The sequence below is a fragment of the Falco cherrug genome, chromosome 13 (genome assembly GCF_023634085.1).
Source record: "Falco cherrug isolate bFalChe1 chromosome 13, bFalChe1.pri, whole genome shotgun sequence".
NCBI lineage: Eukaryota > Metazoa > Chordata > Aves > Falconiformes > Falconidae > Falco > Falco cherrug.
In genome coordinates, this window is record NC_073709.1 from 21,836,509 (window position 1) to 21,856,180 (window position 19,672).

The following is a 19,672-nucleotide window of genomic DNA, read 5'->3' on the forward strand; positions in this document are numbered from 1 at the left end:
TCTAGACTGGGCTTCACCCTCAGCTTCCCTTCTGTAGACTGGGATTAATACACTGCAGAATTATTGACTGATGCTCTCATCAATGAATTGATTTCTATATTCACCTGAGGATTAATAGAAAGCCTCTGGGGTATCTCAACTCATATATGACTGCGTAAATATTCAACAGTGGTGGTTCCTTGCAAAGAGGACAATTTTCATTTTTTCTAATATGGAATCACAATTACTAGGATTTATCCTTTCCCCATTATTTTATGTGAGTTCACTGTCCTCCTGGCCATGATCTCAGTACAAATTTCATCACATCTTTTAAAATTATGGCATTAAACTAAAAGATCAGTGTCTCAATATGGTTGAGGTCTCCTCCTTTTAAGCACACAGGAACATTACAAGTGGATTCAAGGGGTACAGTAGAGCAGCACTGAGCATACCAAGTACCTCCTCTCTGAGTGCTTATTTTTTTATTTAGGCTGTCAGACTATTTTTCACATTCTAAATTACATCAGGTTTCACTCTGCCATTTTAAACCAGCATCAGAAGGCTTTCTGCCTATATCCTGTAAGCTCAATCATGCAGTTTTGCAACCGATAGTGGACCAGAATTCTAATTACATTATTCACTTTACAATTTTCTTGTTACTAAAAGCGTAAGTCTCTTACTCTATGCATACAGGTTTTTAAAGTATCAGTACACACTGAATGTTCATTTATTTGGTTTGTTATTCTCTGGAGGCAGATACGCACCTAAATACCCAATGATACATGACAGTGGTTTTCTGGTGCTTTTTATCTTCAGAGGATTTCCAGCAAGTTCACAATGTCGATCTGCATCTGAGAATTTTAAAGAATAAAACTCAGTTTAAATATTTTACCATTACAAATATAATTAGGACACACCAACCAGCTTCTGACTTGCATTTTTACCAGAAATTTCTTTTTTCTTTTTAGCACATGTTCTTCTTTTGGTCATCATTACTACTAATAATGGATACTTAAAGGCAGGCCATGTTCTCATTCATGCAAGTGACGTTATGATTATTTTTTTTTAAGTTCATGTAAGTTCTAACACAAATTTGATTACATGTTTTGCTAACAAATCCTTTCTGGAGACAGTCAGCTAGGGAAATAAAACAGATGAAAATATGAATACTGAAATAAAACCAGTTCTGGCTATTAAAAATAATTTACACTGAATTCTTCATTACTTTCTACAAGTTTGTCTAGCTCTAAATGGGGTAATACAAAGGTAAGAAGGATTTAAAGCTGGGACTACTGATTTCTGTCACGTCTTCCTCTGATAGTACAGTGATTCGTACAACTCTTAATAAGCAAAACAGAACACAGGGGCTATCATGGCAAGATGAAGCTTAAAAAACAAAACAAAACAAAACACATCCACCAAAGAAACCCTTTTACTATAAAATTTTGAACAAAGTGGTCATTTGTAACCAAGTATGACAGAGCTCAAAGGCCTCAAAGAGCATAACTTCCTGCAGAGTAAAGGAAAATAAGTAATTCAGTAACTACCTTAATTTCATGCTACAACTATGAACTCAAAGGCACTGAAAATACACAAGCAGAGAATCTGTCTAAATGCCCCAAACATAGAAGCGTTACTATGAAAAGTTTCACGCACAGACAACAGAGTCAATCAACCTAAGGCAGGAATTTCCAAGACACTAGGTTTCAGTAAATCATTTCAAGCCTACTAGAACTATGCTACCTTTTTTTGTTTTTTTCTTTTGGTTTTTTTTATTAACTACTCAGAATGATGAAGTTATTTGTCTTTTACAAGCACATAGTAATCCCCATATAGGGCTTTCAGTATCCCTGGAACACAGGTATTCCGTTTTGTACAAAACTGCATCCACACGTTGATTGCATAGATCTAGAATTCTCTCAAATGGAATTACTCCCCACGTACACATACCTACATGTACACGTTTCTTCACATAGTTTTCACATATGCACATACAGATCTGCATTTTCTAACAAGCTTCACAGGAGCTAGATACTACAAATAGCTTATAATACTTGTAACTCTGCTTTGTCTACACCTTGTGTTTTACCAGAATGTTCCCATTTGCTTCATTCCAACACGAGGTAGAGTACATAGTCACACAAAGACGGTAAGACACTACAAAGAATAATTTACAGTATCTTCATATATTCTATCATATTCTATCTACCTCTGTGCAAAACCCATATAGGTCATGCAATCACGGAAATGACTGACGTAAGTATTTCAGTACGTTCACAGATGTTTTCAACACAGCAGACAACACACAACTTATTTCAATATATTAAGGAATCTACTTGAAATTCTGGAAATGCTAGCTGGTATCCGGGCAGCCCAAAGGTTACAGCCCTAATGCTGAGTACACAAAGTGCTTTACTATTTTATCTTAGTAACAAAATACACTGTTCTCAGTGGAAAAAAGAAAACCAACAACAACACGCTGAACCTGGTGACTGGAATATTTTTAATATTCCACAACACCTGAAATATTTTAAGTGACAGAGTAGAATGATGTGCCTCCACTATCTCCTTCAGCGAAATAAGCACAGACCACATTAAGTATTTTATAGTTACTTTGGGAACAGCAAAGCATTGCCTAAAAAGTAATTAGCAAGAAAATTTTCCATCTACATGTCTTCACTGTAAAAAAAATAAATTACATTGAATCATGGTGAGGTATTCATATGCTGACGGAGAATACAGAGTGCAAAGAGAGCACAATTTCCATGCTTAAGGCAAAGCACGTTCACCAAAGGTACTGGGTTGGTAATCCAAAGCACACCTATTTATTATAACAATTAGGTACATGTAACAGCAGCAAACTTTAAATCACAATATGGTACTCCCATAAAACTTTAGAATAGAGTTTATAATCTTTACACACTACATACAGAAAACACAGAAATTATTGTGCATCACTCTCCAGTGTAAAACTGTAGAATAGAATTTAGGAAAGAAATTCTCAAAAATTAAAAACAAGTCCTAAAATCAAATCCGGGCTTCCACATGAACAACAAAAATGTCAGGCAGATCACTGAAATAGTGGAAGCTATGAGAAAAAAATAATCTTAAAAAAGAAAAATTATTATGTTTTGTAGTGTACTTTTTCTAATGTATCAAAAGCAGAAAGTGTGCTAGTGCCTGCAGCAACAGGATCAAGGTGTGAGGAAAATAAACAAAAAAAATAAAGGCATGGCAGAAAAGCTGAATGCATTCTTTGCATCAGTGTTCACTAGGGAAGAACTTAAAGAAGCTCACTTCCAAAAATCCTTTTACAAGGGAAGTATGACAATTGTGTCACATCAAAGCATCCACAGGAAAATCCAGAACAAACTGGCTAATGAATAAAAACAAGTTGCCAGGGCCAGGTGGAATTCATCCAAACGAACTGTCGAGCACGTACACTACTGGTGTTTAACTAATACTTAAATGGGTCTGGGCTCAAGAGAACAAACCCACTGCAAACATGGTAACATTCCTCAGTAAGCAGGTCTGCAGACTGGCAAAGGGGTTGAACTATTAATAGAGGATCCAAGTTAAATACAGAAACATCAAGACCTCGTCAAGGGAAAACACGTTTAACGCGTTCACATCATTCAGCGGTGCGTCCTTGCCACGAGCAGCACGCCTGCAGGCTGCTCTCCACAGGCACAGGCAGCGGGGCGAGGGAGGCAACCCTTCCCCCTGGGCCCTGCGACACCCTGACCGGACCCCGTGACGAGTGCTGGGATCCCCTCTACAAGGGCACGGACGTTCCGAAGCACGGGCAGCTACCGGAGGGTCATCAAGCTGGCCGGGGGCTGGAGCACAGGCCACACACAGACAGCCTGAGGGGACCGAGTCTGGACAGCCTTGAGATGAGAAGACCTGACTGCCACCCGTAACCACCTAGCAGCAGAGCACAGAGAAGACCAAGACAGACCCTTCTTGAGGCTACACAGGAACAGGACAACATACCATTGCTGTCTGGGGCAAAGGACACGAGCTAGGGGATGGGAAATTCTTGTCAGATGTAAGGAAAAGGTTATTTACTGTGAGGGTGACCAAACACTGGCACAGGTGCCCAGAGAAGCCCTGGAGACAGACAAACCACACCTGGACAAAAGGCCCATGCACACGTGAACTTTATGCAGGGGGTGCAATTACAGACCTCCAGAGGTCCCTTCTCACCTGCATGTCCTGTAAACCAGCGACTGCACATGTCACGTGTGCACATGTGTGTCAAGCACAAGGAATCACGATGTGCACACACGCAGCTGACCTGGCACCTGACGTGGCATTTCAACTGGCTTTTAACAAGCCGCATCACCCGTGTCACCAAAGACTGTTGCTGTCCAGCTGTTACATGGTAAAAAGAGAAGTATTTTCAGGGATTAGCACCTGATTAAAATTAACTGACTACGTAACTCCCAAAGGATCTGTGCTATTCAACACACAAAAGATCAGGAAAAGAGGTGATTAGAGTTGAAGTTTCCTGGTAAGAAATTACTGATCATAATCAAAGCTAAAACTGCTTGCAAAGGATAGCAGTAGCATCAAGCAGTAAATGTAAATTCTTAAGAGGTAACTGTAAGGGACTGTAACATACAGATACAACGATAGGTTTCTACATCATCACACAGGAAAGAATTCATGGAGTCAGTGTCAACAATTTTCTAAAAATATCTGGACAATACTAAAGAGTGGTCACTTAAAAACAAATTAAGATCACAATACTAGAAATTATGATAGGAAAACAGAAAACGTGACTAAAATAATGGGAAACCTGTATCTTGAAGCACATGTAATTTGGGGCACCATAACCCTAAAGAAGATACAGTACAATTTGAAGAACTCCAGGGAACAACATTACAAACCACAGTGTGAAAGTGATTCTTCAGGAGGTTTTAAACAGACGAAGTTCTTAACCTAGAAAAGTGACGACTGTTCTGGAGATGAGAGGCCAACAAAATCAGGAATGCTACGGAGAATATGACAGCAAATAACGATTGAAAAAAGTTTTTAAAAGGTTTTAGATTTGAATGAGTTTTTAAATTATATCCTTTTTTAAAAACTAATTTGTAGGTCTCTCATAGCTTAGAGAGACTCTCATTGGCGAGTTATTTGTCTTTTGACATTCCATCATATCTCTTACTAAAATCAGATCACCTAATGAATGTACTGTACTCTATGTATTCCTTAAATTGTGGTAATTCTTGGAAACTTTGAGAAAGAAATTGTGTGCCTTTCAATTATTTTACTGGCTACTAAAATCTGGCACAAATTGTATTCAAAGGAAACAGCAGAGAAAATATTTTCATGCTAGAAGCAACCAAAATATCTTCTGCAGCTACAAAAATCTAGGATGTAAAACACTGATGAACCAATAAATGTTACTCACTTGAGATGAATGGGTAGTTTTATGTCAGTAAAACAGGCTGTAAGCTTACAAAGACAAATCAGCAAAATTTTACGTATTCTACTTAATTTTCAATCCTCTTTATCAAACCAGATTGTCACAGGCAAGTACTGTGTACCAAACTTGTTATTTAATCTGCAAATTTAAAGGTATGTTAAAGGTTTGATCATGAACAGTATACCCATTTCCAGATAACTACATATATGTATGATGCAGATAATACACTACTACCCACAGAAAACATTTTGATAATATCTAAATAGACAAGTGTAATTACCCAAATTTAAATTACTGTAATTAATACATATAGTTATATTGATAAAAATGTATCTGAGCAGGAAAAATAAAATCCCTCTAAGATCTTCCTGTGCTGAAGTAATGAGGCACACAGATGCATGGCTCGCTGCTGTGCATGTACCAACATGTTTGTAAGCTGGAAACAGATCCAACCTGGCCAGCGTCTGGAGAAGCATGCCCACTTTGGTCTCCTCTAATTAAGAGGCCTTCCACAGACAGGATAGTTTTGCTTAACTCTCTAAAAAACATGCAATATATTAAAATAAAAAGAAGGTATTTTGCCTAATTTCGAGCATGGGAAATTCCTCTCACTGAAACAGTTCACCAATTCTAATTATTCCTGAAAAGCCATCAGAAAAGTTTATTGTCAGCAACTACAGTGCGTCTATTATCTTCGGGCAGAACAAAGTTTGAGATTTCCACGATGGGCTGTGCTCCTAGCAGGAGATGCCATGCCTTCTCAACCTCCTGGTGACCATCCCTAGACTGAACTGGGATGTAAATGCATCGTCTCCACTACCTCCTGCCGGCAGCTGAGCAGGGGTCATGCTGTATGGTTCACTAATGAGAAAAATCTAATTCTCTGCACTAACTGAAAGGATAAAGAACATAGAATAGGACCTTGTTTTCTGCCAGTGGATGTAATGAGCCAAGGGAGATGATGTGGGTGGAATTACAATAATGATAATGCTGTCTGAAATCCAGTTTCACCTAAAAGATGGTTGGGCCTGAGGGTTAGCATTCTCAGAGGCTTCCATGCTCCTCCATAACAAAAGAAGTATCTGCAGATGAGTTCAGGTGGAATACAAAAATCAATTTATTTTACAGACAAGCTCTGACTGGCTTGTTCAGACTTTCTCAGAACTGGGAATTAATTTCATTTACAACCTGGCACTTCAACAAATTGCGTAAGACTAAGAAGGCATAAAACCCGATAGGCTGCTCGGGCAGAGTGCCCTACCACCCTTCTGTCCTTAGATTTCATGGTTTCTCAGTGTTGGTGCCTACTGCAACACAGTTGTGAAATGCAGTTGTTTTCAAGCACTGGTTTGGCACACACAGAGTCAAGTGACAAATCATCTAAGCAATCATTAGATTCAAGTTTCAGCACACCAATATGAAAAATATATTCCAGAGCAGTTCTCGGAGGTCCTAACCATCTCACGCCATATCGTATCATGGGTAACCTGCTACTCTGGCCAGGTTATTATCTAAGCACAACTGTAACTTTTGTAAAACCAGCACAGACATTCTTTTAATATTGTCACTACTCAGTGGTATTCAACACATGAAAACATTGCTGTTAATTAATATCTCATTTAAAAACTAAAAAAAAAATAATAAAAAATTAAAATTACTTGCTTCAAGCTATCCTTAAGAGAGTATTCAAGGCATTCTCAGGGACAGCCTATTTAGTTATAACATTAAAATCTACAGAGTGCACTGAACACAGGTCACCAGACGGAAGTACAGGAACAAATTTTATTTACTTACTTACTAGGCTTTACTAGAGCAAGAGTATGACAATGACAATGCACTAAGAGCATTGTATGAATCCACAGAGAGAGACATTGCCAGAAACAGAGTATGTGCGTGTATGTCTGTATATATGTGTTTGTGTGTGTACAGAGAAACACAAGTTTAATTAATTAAATAAGGTATAATCTGGTTTCCGCTATTATAAAACTATTTGAATGTTGCGTTCAAAAACCACTGAGAACTGTGACTTCGTTTTTCAATCTATGGTCTAATCAGGAAGCATCAGTATTCAAAAAGACAAAATACAAGGTCCAAATTTTGCTTTAAGCAAAAATAATAATGGAAGTCAGAGACTACAGAAAAAAAATACCTTTCTGCTCTTGACCTTAATCTGATGTGTCACTTTTTCATTCAAAGGAACAATGAGGAAGCACTCATAGCACTGCCAGTCTGATGCAAGAATGACTGTTTCCTGCTGAAAAGCTGTTTGTCACTCCTTTGTTTTAAAGTTGAACTGTGCATATAACACTTGTTCTAGTATGATGATTAACACTTGAATTAAGCTTTTTTTTTCCTTCTGTTTTTTCTCTTTCTTAAACAAAAGCTTCATCTTCTTTCAGATTGAGTTACTGCAGCGACTAAGAAGAAACAGGGACACGGATAAAAAGATTCAAGGTTCAAGTGCACTTCTAAAATTCGTTTTCCTCCATGACTCAGCAGAAATCAGTGCCAATTACATAAATTAAAAGGTACAATGCTTTCCTCTCAGAAAATAATTCTTATTTTGTATTAAGGAGTAAAAATATAATCCTAGTCCAGCCTTAGATACGCTTCTTCCATAAAGTACAACCCATTTTATTCACACAGCTGACATACGGTTTTCCCTAAATCTGAAAGCTGCTCCTAACTTGCATAGCTTTGAAAGAAGAAAAAAAAAAAAGGCGAACAAGACAATAAGACAAGGACAACGAACAGAAATATGGACCAAGTTCTGGATGACTGCAGAAGCAGATGCAGAGTTTTCATGTGAAAAATGGCTGGTGTTAAAGTACCTAAGGGGAAAACAATTGCTCAAAACCAGATTTTAAGCCTCCACGGAGTGGATTTCTCATAACCAACACTGACATCATTGGCACCCCAGCTAAATATGCTGGGAAAACATTTAGCATTAATCTAGTAAACACGGTTATGAAACCAACATCTAACATTCTACAAAAGTCTCTTCAATTCTAATACAATTGACAGTACGATGAGACAGCATGGCTCATCTCGGAATGCCAAGTGTCTGCTTCAAAAATTGCATCTGTGGAAGACTGGGAAACATAACCAAACAGCGTGAGCAGTAAACCAAGGCCCTCAGTACAGATACAAAACCTGCTGATAGATTCAGTGACTCTGCACCAGAACTTGCACACATATGCAGATAGAGACTTACTGTCGCTATCTACAACAGCTCGTAACCTTCTGTCATACTACTAGTGAATTTATCAGTCCTTTATATTTTGGCTATAAAAACGCCAAGCATAATATAGACTTTTACTCAGAGCTGGAACAAACAAACAAAGAGGTAACTATGATGTAATAATAAACATGGCTATTAGGCCGGATTTAAATTCTTATGCATCCCCAGCTCCTTATTCCTTGACCAACCCCACTGAGAAAAAGTAAAACATGTACAGATCTATACTTTCTGCTCAGCAAAAGAATAAACAAATAATATAAAAGTGAATTTATTTCACGCTGCCTAGTAAGAAGCAAGTTTTTTGTCACAGCATTGATTTCCCCTCCCTGCTCCCCATGGGTTTTTGTATGACTTTTTTTTCCTGTAGGTGAATGAGATAATTGTTATACCCTTTTTAAATCATTTGAAATGTTTCCCCAGCCTGAAATCTGTTCAAGACAGCCAGACTTCATCCAATGTGTTGGTGATACGCTGGACAAATGAAAAAAATGAAAATCAAAAGTGTATAGACAAGAAATGTTTATTGAAAAAGAAAATAAAATTAAAAGACAAAAATGGGTGGAAGCACAGCACACAGAACTAAGAATTAAAAAAACATCTTACATTCTGCCTTAATGGCAGCACAGTTAATAGGGACAAAGGGACGTCTTGCTGCCTGCCGCAGCCGGAGAGTATTTTTGCAGACCTGGCGGGCCAGTTTTGTCCAACACGTTGTGTGAAGAAAGAAAGCTTGACGTGTTTTCACTGCTGACTTTGGACTTCCAGTGTTACGAACTGGAGTTCCCTGTGTGGCCTGCCGGGACATGTGAGTTCTAACATGAGATTCCTACAAAAACAAACAAAAAATCATAACACATACATCTGAATTACAGCATTAAAAAAAAATCCACAGTTTGGATAAATTCACAAGGCTAATCAAATAATATGTACAAGCACTATACAAAAAACTGGGGCTTGTGTATGAAGCTGTAAAACAGAGCAGAGCACTCTATTGAGAGTGGATGTATAATGCCATTCAAGATGAGATATCATACAGTCATATTAACATTTTGCTGATAACACACCATTTGACTGACATGACATTTGTCCACCAACAATGCATGAAGTGGATGTTTGTTTATTTATTAGTCCAGTAAAGACATGGCAGCACCTGCCACTGTTCAGTTCTACTTATGACGGGAAAAGGATTAATAAATCGAGTTTTGTAATACCAAAGCTGAACACATAAATAAAAGATCATTCTATTACATGTTCTAATCACAGCAGTCTTGTGAAAGCACCACTTTTCCTTTTAGGGAAGTTTATCTATGCAGTCCTACCTCTGTAGGTTGGCTGGAAGACAGTTTATCTTCATCTGTCTGTGTGGGCATTTTCAGGCCACCGTATTTCTTCCAATAAATCCAGCAAGATGCACACAATCTACATTGCATATTGGGAGGACCCCAAGAATACCACTGGTGTGACTGTGAAGCTAAGGAGGAAAAAACAGCACAAGTAAAAGCATTATATGGACGGAGAAAAAAAATTTGAATTTTCAGTTGATTTATTTTTTACAAAAGCACCCCAGATGTCAATCCCAAATAGAAATTTCCAAAATGCTTCCCAATTTAAATTTCAAACAAAAGATTTTGTATTTCCTAGAAAATATGTTCTTCCAGGGGAGTACCAAAAACAAAAGGAAACACCTATAAATCCTCCAATATTTCTAATCTTACCCTGGAAGACAGGCTTATTAAGTTGCCTGTTACCTATTAGAACTATTTAAGATCTGGGTTTTTTTGCTCAAGTCATGCAAAGCCAGTACTTATAAATCAAGATTCATATTAAAAAAAGGACAAGCACATCTCTTATTGACCTTGACGATGTGTATGTACCTTTATCTTGTGCGTGTGGAGACTCAGACAAAATACTAACCTTTTTCTTTTCTTTTTGTAGTCTTTCACAAGAAAACTATTCTTTAAAAAATGGGATTTGAAAAACAACAAAGTATATAACTGGAACATTCTACATAGAAAATATGGTTTTAGTTTAATTAGTGTTTAAGAGACAGGCAACTACAGCAATAATAAGTAAAGAACTCTCATATGGTAGGTCTTTTCTATTACTTCCATTTCTGAATTTTATGATATCTACTCTCATAGCACCTATGTTGAAGGCTGCTACCTCAGGTCCAACAAGGACCACAAGAAACAAAAAATACTAGAAAAAAAAATAACACACTCTCCCCCTGCCACCCTACTACAACAACAGAGGTACGTGGAAAAAAAAACAAAAACAACCCAACCAAACCACTTCAAAAACACTGCAGCCCTACAGAAGAACCAAAAATAAATTTTAATTAGTACTCTGAAGGTAAAGGAATAACATATGTGTCATCACATTATACTATTTTATCTTGCTGTACTTTCTCAATTGTTGAAAATAAAAATCATAAAGCGGATTTGAATATTGATGTTTAATCAATATATTGAAGGCAGCCTCTAACTTAGAAGTTGTTTCTGCCACACAAATGGTTGAAAACTATCCTCTACAGCATGCAAACAAAAGTACGTACATATTTTTTAAAAAAGCAGTGCAGGTTAAGATTAGCCATAACTTCTGCATTACTAATAATAATACATTTACTTACTATAGCAGCTTTCACAAGCCCGCCCTATTAGTGAGGCCTGTGCCTGGTAAGAGGCTCCCATTGCTCCATTGACTGCAGCAGGTTTCCCATTGTTGCTGGATATTTGATTGGGATTTGGTTTATTGCTTTGAATAAAATAAAATAAAATAAAGTGACTTTACTAACTGGTTAGTCAATATGGAAACAAACAATCTATTTCTGGAATTCCAATGTGTGCTGACAACATCCATAAAATCTGCTCTAAACTACAAGACGAATTTTTATACTCCTAGTATTTTCAGCATCTAGGAGACTTGTTGTGTAAACAGTTGCTTTGATACTCAAATTTACAGATCTTTGTAAAATGCTCTCCTATGGTCTACAATACTTGACAAGCCAGTAAAAGCCCAAGTCTCAGGGTCAAGCATTAACAAAAGCTTGACACAGCACAGAATTTAAGGGGGTTCCAGTGCCAGATAAGGTGAGGCTGGACTTTGGGTAAAGTGTAGCAACTAAGAATAGCAACACTGCCTATAATACTACAGGGCTGTCCACCCAAGAAGAGGGTCTGCTGACTCCTGTCTCAAGCAGTACACACCTTCTCACCAAATGCAGTAAACCTGAATGTCCTACAAGCCTGGCAAAGCTTGTCCATATATCAGGCTGTTCTGTCTGGGTACTGTCCTAAACTACTTTTTCTCTCCGAGAAGGCTGAAGAACTGGTTTTGGATTTTTTTTTTTGTTATATTATTACATCATCAACATTATTATTATTATTATTATTATTGTGAATATTTTACCTACTAATATTTCAGTGAATTAGGACTTTATGGAGGTCAGTTAATTCAGAGAGAATTATTCTTCACTGGGTAAAGTATAATAATGCCAAAGCTCCCAACTTTGTTCATGTTAATTATCCCTTTGACAAGCTATACTCTCAATACAATGTAAAACTGGACACATTGATTATTTGTTATTTTAGGTAGCACAAAAAATGCTCAAGATTAGTTAAAATGACTAATTAAAGAAACCTTCGCTGTATCAAGTCTCTGCTCCAAATGCCAGCAAGTCTGTCTCCTGCCTTCTCCTTTTTCACTATATCCAGTGAGAGACACTTTCACAATTTCCAGATAACTCTTGAAAGTATCTTGGCTCAAGGTGCAAGAGAAGGGATTGAGAGACAATCCCACATTATGGTCTGTTGCTTCGTTACCTTCCAGAGAAGCCACGAATTGGAAGGGACTCTATGGTACTGAGGACAGAACCTCGCCTTTACGGGAAATACCTTATGATCAAGTTCAACAAGGTATTCGGCTCTAAGAATCAATTCTAAACAGATTTCCAACAAGAAATCTGTCTTGAAACAGAGCGTTAGCAATCCATTTGCCCACAAGTGCCCCAAATTGCAGTTGTCAAATACCTGAGAAGCCCTACCACCTCTTACCATTGACTATGGATTTTTATCTTGACACTGAAGCAAAACACAGACCGGAAGAAATGTAAAATTGCACAAATCCTACATTTCAAAACAGGTTTTGTCATCCAATACAACTAGTCCCTACTGTGAACATACTGACAAATTCCCCAATTGTCACTATGGACCAAGGAGATTAAATTGAAAAAACATTAAGTAAAAACCAAGTATCTTACGGTTTTCCTAAAGCATCCACTTCCCAGAGAGGGAACACTCATAATAGAGTTTTCAGCTTTTTTAAAAAGGTGCCATTTATTAAGAGTTGAGCTTAAAAACTCGCATTTCTTCAGATGAGATTAACAGAATGAATTTAATAGTCTGCTATTTGTATTATTAAATCTGTTTTAAGAGAGGAAAGTCTGTATGAAATATGGAAATGAAGCTCTATTGTATGCAATTTATACAAGTCATCAGAAAGACAACAATGGATTTTCAAAGTATTTCATTTGCTATTCTAGTCTTCTGTTATACAAACACTCATAACAATGGGAAATTCACATACATGTGAACTGAGTATGCCCACAGAAAGCTTAGAAGAAAGTCATCTGTAACCCTTTCTCTTCTCAATCTTGAGGAAATTATGAATGAGACAGATTATATCTTGTTCCTGTAAACTACGTGTTAACAAAAGCAGATACAGCATTGAGTTTAAATGTAAAAAAACCCAACCAAACCCAGATTAAAAACCTCTCAGAAGAAAGCAGATTTCATTAATAAAGCTTGCTGAAGGATAAAATATTTTGGGCTGTGTGCTATCTTTGATTTACAGCCAGAATCTCTCATCTCTAGATGAAGAGCAGACTATCAGCAAGATAAAACTAATGGGAAAGTATCTGTTCTTATTTTATGTAACTACATTAACAACTGCTTCTATTTTGAAATAGACAATTTGCATTTACACAAATATGAAGTGTTGTGCTACAGGGATTCAGAAGCAATTACTCTGGAAAATTTGCTTTTTAAATGAGAAGGCCCTTCTTGTCTGTGAGCAGCCCATGTAGCACTTGACCACCTTCTGTAAAACTTCTCACCATTCCAGAACAGGCACTTTGCAGGTCAAAGGGCTGTGTTAAGTACAAAGGTTTTGCTTACAACATGAGTTTGTGGCATTTTCTGGTTCTATCTCTGTATATTCTGTTTCTATAAAACAAATACTAAGAAAGTAACTATTAAAAAGGAAATCCAGTGTGCATTACTGCATGTAACTGCACGTTACGGTTTCACTTTCACCTTTACATTATTTAAAGAAAAAGACTTTACTGTTATACTCACTAGGTGGGGATGTATACTTGTTTCAATTTACTTTCTGCTTCAGCCGCTTTCAGACGTTTCTAGATGAAAAATCAACACATTAAAATATTTTATTAAAGTACAAGATTTCATAAAACTGCACACAATCCATCTCTATTTCTATTTTGTGATTCCACCAGAGCCTGCAAAACAAATGCCGAAATCTACAAGATGAAAACCATGAAAAACGAGTTCTCTATTTTTATCATTAATTTCAAGTTATAGTATATTGTCCTTCCCAGTAAAACTCACAGGCCTCACAACTAACAACAAAACTAAAAATGACAATTACAATTTACATAAATTACATCTACATAAATATGTCAGCATTGTGGCTAACCCTCATTGTGAAATAACTAGAAAATAATGAATGAAATTGCACACAATGAGTTCCTCATCAGTCATGTAACTCAATACTTCTTGTGTGCTCTGTCAAGCCTGAGGCTAGTATTTTATTAGCAGTATCAGGAAGTGGAACAGTAAAGTCCACTGATTTTACTGACTTTCTAACTGACTGTTAGAAATAACTGAACATTTACTTCCATTAAGTGCCACTAAACCGCAGCCCAGGAACACAGCAGTAGCAGGACAGCTACACTACTACGATGATTATAAACTTACTAAATGATTACTTTCTTCACACTTGCAACAAACTCAAAACATGTTGCACTCAAGGTAGTATTACTAACTTGCAAAATGCCGAGAAGTTTTAGTTATTGCCATGTATTATACAAGTAACTAAGTCGGCATTTTTTCAGCAACAGCACAAGAAATACAGAATTAAAATATCTCCTGGTTATCTGAAACGTTTTGCCTATACAGAAAAGGTAAGGCAAAAAGATTATTTCCCCACTCTTCCTCCACTCAAGACCACTTCTGTTCACCTGGGGAGAGTGGGGAAGAGTTGGGGAGAAAAGGGAGTTGAAACAAGATCAATAATTATTACAGAGAAGAAAAAAATAAGGGCAGGGCATTGATATCCAGCAATAATAAATCCACACTACCTGCCTACTTCTCAAGATCCCCCCCTTTCTTCAACAGGTGTTCAAAATTCAGTCCTTTCTGCGTAACAGCCTCAGGCCACAAGCTTTCCACAACTGTGTCATTTTCCTTTTCATATTATACCCAACAACACAGAATTTGTTTTCAAACTGAAAATGCATGTGAGACTGCAGGTCAGCAGGTAACGTGTTCCACAGAGGTTCATAACAAGCCAGTCCCATTCCACAAGAAGTATGAACAAATCTCACTGCACACCTAGCAAGATCATCGGAGCAGGAGAAAATCTCAACAAAGGGGAAAAAAATTAGGAAAGTAGCCTTGAAGCACTGTCAAAACGTAGAGGCATTTGTAGGAAGTTGTATTAAGCCCCGATGGCAGTGTCAGCAAGAAGTGACTATACACATTAATTAAATTCTAGCATACTTTTAGTACTGGCACGGGGGTTGTAAGGAATGCAATTTTAGCAATTGCTTTCCTCCTGAAATGCTGAAGTGAATGATTTAGTGCCCCCTCCAAAATAATCACTCAATGCCATTTCAGTATAAACTATATTTTTATGCACTAAAACTGTGGTTAACGTTGCTCTCTAAAAGCAACAGAAAATGTCACAGCTTGAATTCACACTGACCTGTCAACTTTCAAGTACTGAGAAAGAAGAAAGGATGCAGAAACAAAACTGTCAATAAATAGCTGCAATTTCCGAGATGAAACCTCTGCCTCTTGAAATTTAGAGGATGAAAACTGGTAAACTGTAAAGGTTGGAAGTCAAAATTGAAACCATTTAGACAAAGCACCAGTTAACAATAAGGGTAATAAATCACTGAAGGAATGTAAAAAGAGAGCTGACGTTTTTCCTGAAGAAAAACTTACATTGATCTTAAACTAACTATTTCAAACAAGTCTTACAGACTGCATTGTAGGGAGGTCAAGCTACACTAACCCAGCTTTTCACCTGGGCTCCACTACTTTTAATCAGCCACCCCTGAAACTGAATGTTACTTGTTTTTAAGAACTTTTGTTATGAATATAAATTGACAAATATCCCAAGAAATGACCATTTCCCTACATCAGTACTGTTTTCCACAGTGGAAGAACATAAATGAGAGGGAAGTGTAATACATTGTTGTAGTATAGTAATTTAGCCATCCTTACAGATGTTCTCCCTTTTTCTGTTGCAAAGACTCAGTAAAAGTGTTTTTCATTGAATCAGATTTTAAGGCGAACGCTACAAATGATGAGAACACATTTCATTGTGCGGAATCAGCCACCTGGCCTTCCTCAAACACTACATAATGTAGTGCTCACGAGAAGTGCCACATCACCAAGAAGGATTGATTACCCAAGGCCTGAGCCAGTTTTGCTAGGCAGGTTCAGCACAGACCAGGAGCTTTAGCGTATCTATTCTCCTTCACCTTGACTTGAAGGGAACACACTCTGAAGGCGAGGTGGCAGCAATCTCTCCACTGCCATTAAGTCACCACCTCTAGCTACCAAGCAAGAACCACCTTCAGTGGCAATTATGACAAGGAAATCTTTCTTATATCTCACACAATGCAGCCAATTCACACAAAGAAATAAAGATAATTAAAGAGCAAATCTGCGTATTAAATTACACCAATCTAGAATTCAGAGACTGTATTTTCTGCGTAAGATTCAAGTTTGTACATTGACTCTTTTGTCTTCCCATTCCCCCAAACTGCCCTATCCCTCAGGCATGGTATCTAGAGAAGAACGACTCAAATTCCCACTTTCTTATTGAACTTATTTTCTCCCTGAAATGCATTCAGTTATCACAGCTTGTTCTGGTGGGGAAAAAAAGCCCTACAAGTATCATTTTTACCAAACTGTATGATTTCCACTCTTCCAGAACAAACTAAACAAGGGCAGGATGAAGTTCCGATCTCGTTAGGAAGGATTAAAGAAGGGTTAACCAGGATAACAATGAGGTATCTGGCCTACCCTGGTTTTGTCGTTGACGACCGTATGCATGACCCTGAAAGAACACATCTAAAGCATTCAATCCTGTCGTGTACTGCCGTGTTCTGGGTTTGGATGTTTTAAGTTTACTTACTTACAAGTAAAACACAGGCATTCAAGTTGTAAGTAACCATAAGGCCTATGTGTTTTTCTTGTATATGAGGCTAAAAAGCTAATCCTGCAACACCCAAACTCAACACACCACCGTACACCTTCATCACTGTAGCAAAGAATCATAACAAAGCCCTAGACAACTTTAGAAAGGGAGTCTTAGTCTTTTGCCAACCTCTCCAGAGCAAGTTATTTTAAAAAAATGTCACAGGCAACAAAATCAGTCTCTGAGCAACCTAAAAGTGTTGACAAAAGTCAATTTCTGTTTCAATTTCAAAAACTTAAATTCCGTTTCAAAACTCCATGGCTTTCAGTATCAATAAGATCTTTTTATCTGATTCTTCAAGATCATCCATTGCCCAATCATTAAGAGCTGACAAACAGCACAGCAAATCTCTGTTGGCAATACCTGTCTAGGAACAAGATTACAGTGCAAGGAAAGTGTTAAAAGTGAAATCAATGGCGACGACTCCAAAAAAACCATGCCTTTATACACTGCATATTATTTTCTATTTGTATTATCCATAGAACCCATAGAACTAAAGGGTTCTAGTGATAGTTCAAGATGCTACTTCATGGTAAAAGACGCTTCCCTTACTTTCCATACCCTAACAAGATGATGTAGAAAAGCTTTCAACATCATACATAACATACATACACTAACAATATGATGTAGAAAAACTTTCAAATAAACCACAACAACCTGAAGCCATCATCCTTCTGACACATGCTAACAAAATCTGGAACGGTTCCAAAGATCCCGCTAACAATACAGCTGAAATCACTACAGCATAAAACTTATTTTCAACCTGCTGTACGTAACATCACCACTAATTATGCAGCAAGTAAAGGAGCTACAAACTTAAATGTTAAATCATAAATTAAAATGGATTATTTTAAAATATTTTATATATCCCAAGAAGCAAATATATAAAGAGTGCAATATATAAGAAACACCAACACTGAAATTTTGCCTAAATCCGCTTAAAATATCCCACATTGGTACCCAATTATCATCTTGCCATGTTTCTGCTCCAGGGCAACCCAAACAATTGGATATTCAAACAGAAGGATTAACATGCCCACTGTATGCAGAATGTTGCCAATTTTGTTTTTAAATCCTGGTAATGCCAAAGTCATGTTTTATCATGGAGTATCAATGAAAAGATCGTAACATTAGCAGCCTCTTTTAACATAACGTAATTCTTCCTTTTCTTTCAGTCCCATGCACCGCTTCACAGCCTAAAGCATCTGCCCTGCAGCCCATTCCCTTCTTATCCCACACTGCAGTAGGAACCAGGAATAAGTGTGCTAAACCCCGGCACAGAATGCAAGAGCTTAAACAGTTCTTCACAGCCAGGTGATGTACAGTAGGCATCAGATGATCTGACAATGCACCCTGTGACCAGCCCAAAAACATCGGTCTACAGGCCAAGATATTACCACAGGCCTCCCACCATATTTAAAGAACACCAACAGCTTTTTATGCTTTAACACTTCAGGCACTTTAAGAACATCATGGACTGATTCATGCTGAAATATCATTAAATTACCTGCTGCACATATCTGTCAGTAGTTTTCCACATGTAATAATACTCAACGATGCTAGTCAATGACTTCCAAGGGAGCTGAAAAACATTTGTTACACATTAAAGCGGTGCCAAGAAATTGCAATGTCCACATCTTATTAAACATGTTAAAATCAAGTACAGCTGATACACAAATACTAAAATGTGAATACTAAAATCCATCTGCAAATTATTATTAATAATACACAACCTCTCCTTATAGTTAACAAGGATGCAGAATTACAACAATATTACACATCCAAGCCCAAATGTAATTTATTCTGCCATATGATTAAACCGAATCCAGATTTCCATCAGGAAACACAAAAGGTAATATCTCTATTGTAAAGCATATCAGATGGAGAAAAACATCAGGACTGAAATAAATTAACTTGCCAAGACTTTGTTCAAAATGTCACAAAAATTTTACTCTTAAAAAATACAATGGTTACTGTACTTAGTTCACATTTTTTTCAAGTCCTGTAGCAACTCAGCCGCTCATACAACGCCACTAGTTTTGCATAAACCTCCACACACTCTTGACCATTAAACAAGAAACAAAAGGATGCTAGGGACAAGTGCTACCCTGAGCAACAAGAGTGACACTGACAATGAATATTTCACCAAAATCTCTGTACAAACTCAGGGGAAGTGATGACGATGATAATTATTTTGGGTGCACGTGTTCATTAGTAAAATAAAAATGTATTGGCTTAAGTTTAGGGGAGAAAATTAAGCATACAGCAGACATTTTTAATTACTACCAAGTAATTTATTTAACTCCATATATTCTTTCTATAATTTCTTTCAGAATTCATGCATTTTTTATTGATAACCTGGAAACATGCTACTATTTTGTGCGTGGTATTCTCTAGAGGTATGCATTAACGCAAGTAATTCTCTGCTTTCCAGAAATGAGGATGATTTTTAGGAAGTCCCGGAAAATACAGATGTGAAACTTATCTTTCCAACCTTACTCACTCCACTT

At 37.2% G+C, this 19,672-nt stretch overlaps 1 protein-coding gene across 4 annotated transcripts in view; it reads right to left on the reverse strand.

The window, feature by feature from the left end:
* The window catches only part of MTA3 (metastasis associated 1 family member 3), a 135,903-nt gene that overhangs the window by 45,317 nt on the left and 70,914 nt on the right, over positions 1–19,672 (reverse strand). For all 4 annotated transcript variants that reach the window (XM_055725907.1, XM_055725908.1, XM_055725905.1 and 1 more), the window contains exons 10-15: positions 18,670–18,744; positions 14,009–14,067; positions 11,284–11,408; positions 9,974–10,125; positions 9,258–9,480; positions 744–830 (exon numbers count right to left, since the gene is read on the reverse strand). In XM_055725907.1, the coding sequence (XP_055581882.1) occupies positions 744–830; positions 9,258–9,480; positions 9,974–10,125; positions 11,284–11,408; positions 14,009–14,067; positions 18,670–18,744 (721 nt within the window). The remainder of the gene's footprint in view (positions 1–743; positions 831–9,257; positions 9,481–9,973; positions 10,126–11,283; positions 11,409–14,008; positions 14,068–18,669; positions 18,745–19,672) is intronic.